Below are 11825 nucleotides of genomic sequence, written 5' to 3'. Positions count from 1 at the left end.
AGCAATTAAAAACAAGGAAATCATGAAATTTGCAGGCAAATAGACAGAACTAGAAAAGGTCATTCTGAGTGAGGTAACCCAGAAGCCAAAAGACACACATGGTATATAGTCTCATAAATGGATATTAGCCATATGATGTAAGCTAAACACACTAAAATCTATAGTCCTAAAGAAGCTAAACAACAAGAAGGATCCTAGGATGTTTAACTCTCATTCAGAAGGGCAAACAGTATAGACATCAGAAGTGAGAGAAGACAGCAAACAGAGCAGGAACCTACCACAGAAGGCCTCTCAAAGAATCTGCCTCTCAGGGTATTGAACCTGATGCCAAGACTCATAGTCAAACTTTGGGCAGAGTAGGGAATCTTATAGAAGAAGGGGAAGATAGATAGACCTGGAGGGTACAGGAGCTCCACAAGGAGACCAACAGAACCAAAAATTCTGGACTCATGGGGGTCTGCAGAGACCAATGCTCCAACTAAGGTCCATGCATGAAAAGGACCTAGACCCCCTGTTCATTGTAGTTCATAGGCAGCTCAGTCTTCATGTGGCTTCCCTATTGAGGGGAGTAGGGGCTGTTTCTGATATAGACTCAGTAGCAGGCTCTTTGATCACCTTCCCCTGGTGTGTGGGGGCAGCCTTGCAGGCCATAGTAAGAGAATGCAGTCAGTCCTGATGAGACCTGATAGGCTAGGGTCAGATAGTAGGGGAGGAGGATCTCCCCTATCAGTGGCCTAAGGGAGGGTCATAGGGGGAGAAGAGGGAGAGAGAGTAGGACTAGGAGGAGATAAGGAAGCAGCATACAGCCTAAAAAATAATAAATACATTTTAAAAATAATAAAAGTTCCTTGCTCATGAAGGTATAATGTATGTACAAACAGTAACTCTAGGATCAAACTGGTGCTTGTGGTTTCTAGGGTTTGTAATCTTCACCATAAAATCCATGCCTTCAGCAGTTCTACAACAGGAAAAGGAATGCAACATCAACTGACTCACATGTGGAGAAGAATCTAAAGATACTTTCAAGTTTTATAAAATAGAAGCAGTTCTGTTGTTTTATAGAGGTCAGAATATTTTTTTTGCTGATTTTATAGAAAACCCGTAAGTAGTTTTCTTTGCTGAATAACTATCTCCACCTCTACCTCAACACACCCAGCCTGCATCTATATAGGCAAATGGATACAGACAATCTGTTTTATTGAGATTTTTTTCAACTCCATAGTTATTTTATTCTTTTGTATGTTCCACTGATTGGTTCATTGTGCAACAGTTTGAGTAACCAAATCTAGATTGCAGATAGATGTGATATTATCTCTAAGACCTTCAGCTTTCCAAAACTTGAAACTTGAAATCATTTGGTAGAATACCTACATTTTATAGTGCACAGTTAACGCATCCCCATTAGAACAGAAATGTTCTTACTTAGTTTCTGGATCTTGAGTATTTTCTTCCATTATATAGATTTCTGTTCTCATCCTTTGCCTAGGGCTGAAATTATATGTATTTGACCAATATTGTGGCCTAGGGAGTAAGTAGATAGCCTTGAATGAAAGTTTTCTCACACATTTTGCGTGCTACTTAAGCAATATCTAGTAATCTAACCAGATTCATATCCTCCTGAGGTTCAAGAAGAGAGATGAGTAGAACATTTAGCCATCTTCACGTATATATGACTGAATGTCAATATCTTGACTTTCAATGGCTTTGATATTAATTTGTAGAAATTAAGGCTATATGAGTCCATAAAATTTATTCTTTATACATGTATAAAATATACATGTACAGTTTTTAAATTGAATTATGATTTGAAAATATGGACCTTTGAAGACCTTTTATTTCATATTTTGCACTTATAAAATAATAAGCTTGATATAAAACAGAATCTCAAACTAGTTATGAAACAAGTATTTCTAGGAAGTCTTAAAATTATTCATGGTAGAATATGACTCAGACATACTTGATCAGAGTCTTCGCAAATTTTAGGCAAACTTCAGTTGTTATATAAAGCTTTTATTAAAGCATTTTCATCACGGTTGTTTCCTCCCCAACTCTTTCCTTGATCCTTAATTCCTCCCTACCCATCCTACTTCATGGTCTTTTTCGATGTCTTTCTCCTTCTAAGCCTCCAATACAAAACAAAAATCAAAACAAACAACAGATAGAGAACAAGTAAGACAAAATGCAGGCAAACAAATAAAAAACAAATGTGAAAAGGCATGGCATTAAAGAATCTTCATTGGAGACTTTCCGCTCCAGGTAATTCTTACAATTCAGCCTTATTTGGAAGTATCTGTACAAAATCAATGGTTTATTAACTTTTGTTTGTATTAGGAGGTGTCCAGAGAGTATCAAAGTGATGACTAATTGACATCAGTGTTCCCTATAAGGACATTCTGTGATTGCTAGTCAATTGCTTAGTACAGCTTTTTTCCCCCTCTCTTCCAGAATCTGTCACACATCAGTCTGGAACATTCCTAGGATGGTGACATCTTCCCAGCATGGTCTTCTTGAAGGCCTCCTTTACCTCCTTGTTTCTTAAGCAGTAGATGGCTGGGTTGAGGAATGGAACAATGACAGTGTAGAGCACAGAGATGATCTTGTTGTAGTTGAATGTGTACATGGCTCGGGGCCGTGCGTAGGTGAAGAGAGTGGAGGAATAGTAGATGACCACCACTGCCAGGTGGGAGGTGCAGGTGGAGAAGGCTTTGTGGCGCCCCTGGGCAGTAGGGATCTTCAGGATGGCCACTATGATGGCAGCATATGAGGAAACTACAGCCAATAGAGGGAGTAGGATCATCACCAGGGCCAGCAGAAAGTCTACTAGCTCTGCTTGTTCCTTGTCTGAGCAGGTGAGGTTGAGAAGTGGGGAAATATCACAGAAAAAGTGGTTGATGGTATTGGGCCCACAATAGGATAACCGGGAAATGAAAAGTAGCTTCATCATGGAACTGAAGAACCCGCTGCCCCAAGAAGCAGCTGCTAGGCGAGTGGCCAGACTGGGAGGCATGAGACTAGGGTAACGAAGGGGTTCACAGATGGCCAGATAACGATCATAGGCCATAACTGCCAACAGGACACACTCAGTGCAGGCTAAAGCAATGAAGAAGTAGAGCTGGGTCATGCAACCTACAAAAGAGACTCTCCCATCCTGGGTGAGAAAGGCTCCCAAGAGTCTGGGAATGGTAACATTGATGTACCATAGTTCCAGGAAGGAGAGATGACCAAGGAAAAAGTACATGGGACGATGGAGGCTTGGGGTGAGCCAGATTGTAGAAACAATGAGTAAATTTTCCAGTAATGTCAACAGATAAATTGCAAGAAAGAAAACAAAGAGGAGTTTCTGGAAGGGTGGAGAGGTAGGAAAACCCACCAGGACAAAGTCCTCCACATGGCTTCCACTGAAATTTCTCATGGTGTCAGTCCACTTGAATGCCTGCAAAAGTAACAGGAATAGGAAACACTAAAAGAAGGTGCATCAAAGAAGTAACATCCTTGACCAGGTTACAGATTTATAGTTGTTCAATGATTTATGACATCACTTACTCTTTTTATACATTTCCCCCTCCAGTTTGTTGTTCAAATTCAAGGAGAAGTCCTCATACTTGAAGATGATGCTGGTAGCTAACGACCTCAGCAGCATTAAGTATTCAGTGAGTGCTAGCAGAGAGACTTCAGAATAGCTTTGGTATTTTTGTTTCAGTTTTCAACAGTTTTTAAAACTCGTGATATCCCCTTCTTTCATTTTCCTCAAGAATAACTACAAACTCCCAAGCCCCAAAGTAATTTTACTCAGTGTTTATTGAATAAAATAATAAAAGAAGGACATGAAAGTGAATCCTTGGGGCTTGTCACTCAACAGAAATTGACTATGAGGTAGTGGGAGCTCAGTGATTGCTGGAGCTACAGTGCAAGACAACACAGCAAGAATTAGTTTGAAATGTTTCCATTACAACTGGAGAAGCAATCCAATGCAGAGATAAGGAAACTCTCTGAAAAGAGCTTCATTTAAAAAGTCTTTTAAATGAGGTCCTTCCTTGTGCCAGAGTCATAGTGTTTCATTCCTAGGACTAGTGTGGCTGGCTGCCTGTGCCAGACTGAATGGAGATTCCTGCTCTTCCAGCTACTTAAGGGGATGAGTCAGGAAGATGGAATCCAAGTGTCCAGGACTAGCTTGTACGACATAGTAAGAATTTCTATGAGAGATGTATAAAAGCTGTGGGTTATTTCAACATATCCACATGACCACACGTTCATTCACACACACACACACACACACACACACACACACACACACACACACACACTGAAATACAAGTAAAGTCAATCTTATTGAGAAGCTGAAACAAAAGCTTTGCATGCTGTAATCTTTGGAATCTGTGACTATGAATGTGTGATTCAATCAATAATTTAAATTACTAATTTCCAGGTGGAGAGATTGTTCTGAGTTAATTAAGTGTCCTTACAGCCAACCATAAGAAACTTTAAAGGAAGGCTAGAAAGAAATCTGAGGCTGAATTACAAATGAGAACACATCATAAAGATGTAACATGGAGAAATTTGAAGATGTGGTAGGTCTCAAGACTGTAATGATTTAGTTACAAAGTAAGGAACACCAACAGACACCAAAATTTAAAAGAGGTAGAAAAGAATTCTCTCCCGGAGCTTCTAGAAGAATCATAACTCTCCTAGCACCTTTGACATTAGAAAAGTGGTTCAGATTTCAAACTAACACAAAGGACTCTGAGAAGCAAATATCATCTTGAACCACCATGTTATAAAGCAGTACTGGCCACAGGAAACCGGCAAGTCTACAAAGCAGGAAGCTGTCATACTCTGACAGTTCTGTTATGCTTTCTTGGTCACCTGTCAACACCACCAGAGACCTAACTTCTTCAAGGGGCTCTTGGGAAAGTTGCAAAGCTGACTTAAGAGAGCACCACATGAGTGACACAAACATGTTCATTATCAGTATGATCTAAGCATGTCACATTTCTTCCTTAAATAAACTTTAAAAAAGAGATACACCAATCTGACACCAATAGTTAAAGCACCCTAATCTAAATGAAACTACTATGTCACTCTTCATCTATTCAAAGCATCTAAATATTGATGCTATGATATTCATTAATACCCGTTTTAAATTATGTAAGTGAATCTAAATAGTAATATTAACACCACCCTATCACAATCCAAGGCATTTCATTATATTTTTATATTTGCAATTCTTCTATGGGTTCCTCTGTATCTATCTTTAATTTCTGTATTCTTGATATTACAAATGCTTTTTTAAATTTTTTCCCTCTAGATATTAATAATTAGCACACATTTAACTCAAGCCAGATAAATATCTAGCACAGTTTGAAAAATTACATTAGACAAAAATAGTAAAATTTTACTGAAGCGCCTTCTATTAATGTGGATTGCATGTTTTTGATTTTTATGTGCAGCCATGACTACATATTATCCCCAATGAGAAAGATTTAGGCATCAATTTTATTCTTGCATCTCACTATAGAACTCTAAACACTGAGAAAATCAGCTCATCCAAGTGCCAAATGATGCTCTGACAATGAAAGTTGTTTTGCTATAGCAATAACACCAAATTATTTCAACATTTTAATAAGTACATTAAAAAATTACGCTGTAATCTATCAACAAATCATTTGTATTGATGTCTTAGTTGACAACATGATTAGCTCACTGGAAGAATTTTTTATCTCATTATCTGTCTTTCATTGTTTCAGTGCTGTTGGCCCTAATACGAACTTACACTCTGGGGCAGTTTTAGACCCATAATATGGAATTATGCCATTCCTTATCAAGAACAAGAAATTGTTTTTGAACAAGGGATTTGGAAAGAAAAAATGCTCTTTCTCAAGCAGATTGATTTTAGGAAGTGCTTATAAGGAAGTTAAGCAGAGAAGGAACAATTCCCTTGATAGTATTTCCTACCCTGATCTTGGGGGAAAAATTGTAACTCTGAGTGCACATTAGCCTCAGGTTAGAAATCAGGTAGTAATGGGCTAGACGCTTATGTGAGAGTTGGAAGAGGCTTGCAGGCTCTCCAGAACAAAGCGGCTAAGCAGATGCCAAAGACGCCTGAGAGATCAGGGGTTTGCTGATGAACGTGCTTTCATGTCCTTTTTCCAGTATACACAGTAGTGTCCAAGATGCAATAAGCCTTTATCCAATGTCAGTGGAATAGACTGCAGTCCCATTTCTCTTTCTGTTTACATATATGTGTGTATATATATATATTTATATAAAACATGTAAATATAAATAAGTATGTAAAGATTTATTTTTAATATGTAAATTTTAAATATGTGAATATTTATATTTAAAGTATAAAAATATATATTTAAAAATATCTTACATAGCTTCATTAAGATACATGTTTTATAAACTTAAAAATTTGAGACAAATATAAAATGTAATTACTGATGGCAGCACTGTATAAAATCTGGTTAAAGTTTCAACTTGTCCAGGACTATTCTTTAAATAATGGGGGAGAGGAAGGACCAAAAAAAAAAAAAAAAAATCAAACAAAAATGTTGGGGAAGAAATGAATGAGAGTGGGCAGGAGCACAGGAAACCTATTCTTTCCTTCACAAATTGGTTGATGTCACCTTCCTCCTGATACCCACCATGACTTAAATTATTTCCTGACTTCCAGCCAAGCCAGCATGTAGGCTGCTTTGCACTCCAAGGTGTCTATGGCTCTAACTCCCTGCCTGTCCTCAGTGACACTTATCATCCTCTGAGGCTCCCAACAGAATCCCATTTGCTACTCAGACCACCCTAGGAATTTCCCTCCAGCCAAGGCAAGTTTGACCCCTGTTATAAACTGGATCTATTTTCCTCTCTTCTCTAGAATCTGCTTTGTGAAGAGGCTGACCTATACATTCTCCTAGGTGCAGGGTTCAGCTTATCTCCTCTGAGTCTCTCTGGGCTCCATGGCTGCTGGCCTCATGTTTAACTGTGCCCCTCCCCCCCCTTTTTTTTTATCTGTTTGCTCTTGCTTCTGGCAACCCCTTGCTTCTTTCTGTTTGCACTCCAAACCTTTTATGTTAATCAGGACTGCACCCTGCTATCAGGGCAAGACAAAACAGATGAGCCTAAACTGTCATGATGACTATATACTCTCTTATCATCTGGAGACTTACACCCTATGTAGAAATTAATAGTGGTGTGTGTGCTGGGGATATTCTTGAGCATCCCCCCAGTACATTTCTTTGTTGAGGACAATTTGCCCACAAAGTGAAACAATTCACTATTTTCTAATAGCTTGGTGATTCCGTAGGTAGAAGAGGACCTGAAAATACAAAAGCATCTCTCGATCCAAATTGGCTATTTACAACAGCAAACCTGCCTGAATTCCTACCCAGCTCCAACCTCCTGCATGCTACATAAGTGAAATTTTAACAGTCCAGTCCTCCACCTCTGAGGTTGCTGCTGCATAAGGGGTAAACCTTTATCCAAAGACACAAAAATAGAGCCTTCTGCACAGAAACAGTACTTCCAGAGAAATCGAAGGTCACGTGATTTCGTTTTCCTTTAGTTTTTCTCTTGATAAACACAAAATGAAAATCAGTGCTCTAGTAAATGATAAAGTGGGTTTATAACTGAAGAACACTGATGTCAATGATATATAAAGAAGATGTATTAGCCTGTGGCAGCCTCTGAGCACTTGTTATGTGCTGACAATTCGGCACAATGAGCTGAAGCACATACGACTAGCATAGAAAAATGAATTCTTTTTTTAAGGATCATACACCTGGGACATTGTGGGTCTGACGTAAACACATGATCCTGCTGTGTTTGTCTGGGAGAAAATGTCAAGGAGCAAATGCTAACAATGATGTAGAAAAAAATGAAGCTTATTGTAGTTGTTGGGACTGAAAAATAGTACAGCCACTTTGGACGACAGTATGGAGGTCCTTGTAGCAATAAAACTAGATTTGTTATGCATTCAGCTATTCAACTTCTGGGGGGATATTCAAAAGAAAACACAGTAAGCATTAGAAAGATATACCACTTGCATACACTTGTTTCCTGCAGATTTATTCGCAATGTTTGTGATGTGTAATCAGTCAAGTTGTTCATCAAGGTGGGGCCTCAGGAGATGGCTCAAAGAATAAAGTGCTTACGGTGCAAGGATAAAGACCTGAGTCCAAATCTCTGGAGTCCATGTAAAGCTGGGACAGCATCATGCTTCTGAATGATCAGGGTTATGTCTTCAGAGAGATAAATGTAGACAGGAGTCTCTCCAGAATCTCAGGGGTCAGCTTGTCTGGTGTTTGCAGCAGTGAGCTTCAAAGAGACTGTCTCAAACAAGGCATATGTTTGGACCAACACCAGAGGGGTGATTATTTTCACACATACACACACACACACACACACACACAAACACATGCACACAGTCACAAATGCACACACATCAAACACTCATACTCATAAAAAATGTATAATTGGTTTAGAAAATATGATTATTAAACTTTATAAGAAAGGGAAACTACCATTTCAGCAAAATGGAAGAAATTCGATGACATAGAAAGACTAACACTGTATATATTCTTCATATATAGAAGCTAAAAATGCTGACCTCAAGGTAGAAGAAAATAAAGCAATGTTTGCTAGAAATGGAGAAAAACTATAGAGGGGTTGCAAAGTCTCCAAACACAAAGAAATGATAAAAAATGCTAATATCCTTCCTAATCAGCCTTTACACATTGTATACACGTGTTAAAATATCACCTCATATTCCATAATATACACTCTTTCATTCCATTATAAAAATAAGAAATGTACACATTTCTATACTGGAGAATATCCTTACACTAATGGACATTTTTTAAAAGTTTATTTTTTACCATTTTTAAGGAATCATAGTAGGACACTCACTGTGAAATGTTGAAGGATTAAGATTTATCAGAATTTAAGCAGCCTGGATACTCAGGAAAAGTCAAGGGCTTTTCAGCCTCGTGAAAACTGTAAGCAATGATGAAGGGTCTGTAGAATATATTTTCTTTGAGATGCTCACTGGGTTTAGGTTTCTGTCTTCCACAGTCACTTTCTTCCAATTTTTGAGCATTTGTTAGGCCTGGTTCCTTGTAGCTTCGGGACAGTCATGGTCTATTACAGCTCTCCTTCAGTAGATGTGACACTTCATGGTAGAACTAGAGTTATTTTTGGCAGGACAGGACAGAGCTTGAGCAGATAGGGCCCCCAAGGCAAAGAAGGGGACAGTAGGCAGCTCTTATCAACAGAAGCGTCCCTCATCAGGGACATGGCCCCTTAAGACATATTGTCATGGTGACCTATGTTTCTCCAACAAGACTGTCCAACTCACAAACCTCAGGGAATGTTTTTCTAGGGCACATGTGGTAGTGTGAGGCCTAAAGGAATATAGGCCTGCAGTGAATTAGAGTACAATCTTCAAATTCATTGCTTCTCAAATTCTGATTTCAGAGAGGCTAAAGAGGCAAATAGATATGAAACCTCAAGACTAAAATTCTGCTGAGGAAATGAAATGATGAAGTATAAGAGCTGTGGATGAATGAGTTCTCACAGACTCTATTCGCATATTGAGGACATGACTATTTGTCAAAATCGGCCATCTCTGCATCTTTCCATTTGTCTGCCTATGGGTTGGAGATGTGTGATTTGTTTTGATTCCATAGTTAGAAGCTTAATGAGGGAGATGTCCTTTCCTGCTTGCATTTCTCTTCTTACCCCTGCCCACACACACCCAGACCTGTTTCTGGATAAAAAGTGGACTTGGAAGAAGACAAATAGTGCAGACCTCAGAATAAGTGTGGTGAGGATTGCAGCAGAGTTACTACAGCCTGGTGATGATGCTGGGATCTGGCCTGAGGCAGTTTATGATGTGATGAATTCTTTTTCCCACAACTCTGGGTTTCTTGACTGGTTTGTGGTCTGTTAAAGTTGTCAAGGATGAAGTGGCTTACCTCTTGAGATCCATGCTAAGTGTACAAATCATTGATATATGTTAAGGGAAGAGTGAGTGACAATAAACACATGTTCTCAAACTTCTCTGCAGTAATGAAAGCTTCCTGTGAGTACAGAACAGTATATATACTAGCACAATCATATGTGGTCTAAGGACATTACTGTGTGCAATGGGCTGTACAGACACACCCCAGTGGTTCCATTGATGATAAGGAAGCTGAGCAATCCTTATCACTAAGTCAAGTCAAGCGGTGCTATTCAGGAGCTTATTACAATGCTGGTATAAATGATCTTAATGCACTGCTAGTTTCATAAAAGGCTAGTTCATAAACTATGTGCATTGTGTACTTCATAATGACAAGTGAGTAACTGGCTTATTTACTTCCTTTTATATATGTTTCTTTTATATATGTTTTTAAAGCTAAAGATAATAAACAACTATGCCAATGGAGTTAGTATGGTTTTTATATTACACTTTTTGTCATTTTTATTTTCAGTTCTGGAGAATGAATTCAGGGCCTGAGACATGTTAAGATTATACTATACCACCAAGCTACACCTCAGCCATTATTATATATTATAAAATTATCAGAATTTTCTGATACATGTGCATAACAAAGGTTTTATATAAATTTTATGCATGTTGCACCAAAAGCAGCCTCATATGGCTTCTGTTTTCCATGTCTCCTGATCGATCTATACCACCTAGGCTTGTAAATTTACTTAAAGTTACCTAATGGAATGATTATTAGAATATGCAACCCTTTTAAGTGATACACAGCTATGTACTTGTTGAGAGATTAGATGAGAGTATAAAGAACTGAAGCTTAGAAGTTACATCTGAGGCTGTAGCCTTGTGGTTCTCAACCTTCCTAACGATGTGATCCTTTAGAAAAGTTCTTTTTGTTACTGTAATTTTGCTACTCTTCTAAACAGTAATGCAAATACCTGATATGCAGGAGATCTGCTGATATGTGACCCTTGTGAAAGGGTTGTTTGACCACTGAATGAGTCTTGACCCACAGGGTGAGAACCAGTGCTTAATCTAATGTAGAAAGATGATGAAAACCCTCAGAAAGACAGAGGTAAAGCAGAAGACAGTATCCATGGGTTTTGTCTGATTGCAAGGAAGAAGTAGACACACCCTCTTGTTGTTTAGCTGTGTTTACTTGGGTCTTAGATTTAATAAATGTAAAGGATTATTTGATATGCTTGCCTAGAGGAACAGGGTCTCTGTTGCAGAAAGACAGGGAGATGAAAGGGAAAGAGTGAACCAGCAAAGGATGAACAAGAAATCTTTGAAGAAGCTGTTATGGCTGACAAGGTCTGAATAAAGACCAGAGTTTATCCAAAAGAGAAAATCGCAAGACTCAGAAAGGCTCAGGAGGTGTGCTTCTAGGTGCTTCAAGAGGTGAGGGTATATACAAGTGGGAAAAAGTGTTTCCAGTCGTGGAACAGGTAGAACTACATTAAACTATTTCCAGAAGGTGCAAAGAAAATGCACATCATTTCTATTGGATATTTATGATGCCACCTTATGATTCCCACTAAGGGATTCAGTCCAGGATCTCCACAGAAACCTGTCTGTACATACCTAGATCTCATATATAATACATGGTGTAGGGGTGGCTATAGAACTCTCCTCACCTTTCTGAGTGATAAAAATCATCCAAGATTATGTATAATTCGTGATACATGTAAACAATATGCAACCATTAGTCTAGATTGTCTTTTATTTGGATTTTAAGATATTTATTGCTTTATGATTATTTTATATTTTTGCCATGAGAATTTATGTTGTCTTTTTTCTCAACTTTCTTTAATTGTATTTTATGTGTGTGGCATGTTGTCTGT

General features: G+C 38.4%; 1 protein-coding gene across 1 annotated transcript; it reads right to left on the bottom strand.

Annotated features, from left to right (window-relative positions):
- Positions 1 to 2457: 2457 nt before the first annotated feature.
- Positions 2458 to 3412, bottom strand: LOC110564777 (olfactory receptor 6P1). Its single transcript, XM_021662294.2, has one exon. It carries the CDS (start codon positions 3410 to 3412, stop codon positions 2459 to 2461), a length of 954 nt encoding a protein of 317 aa, XP_021517969.2. The 3' UTR covers position 2458.
- Between the last annotated feature and the right edge of the window lie 8413 nt (positions 3413 to 11825).

Source organism: Meriones unguiculatus, chromosome 11 (genome assembly GCF_030254825.1).
Source record: "Meriones unguiculatus strain TT.TT164.6M chromosome 11, Bangor_MerUng_6.1, whole genome shotgun sequence".
Classification (NCBI taxonomy): Eukaryota; Metazoa; Chordata; class Mammalia; order Rodentia; family Muridae; genus Meriones; species Meriones unguiculatus.
The sequence above is the reverse complement of the archived record's forward strand: the minus strand, read 5'-3'. Positions and strand labels throughout refer to the sequence as shown.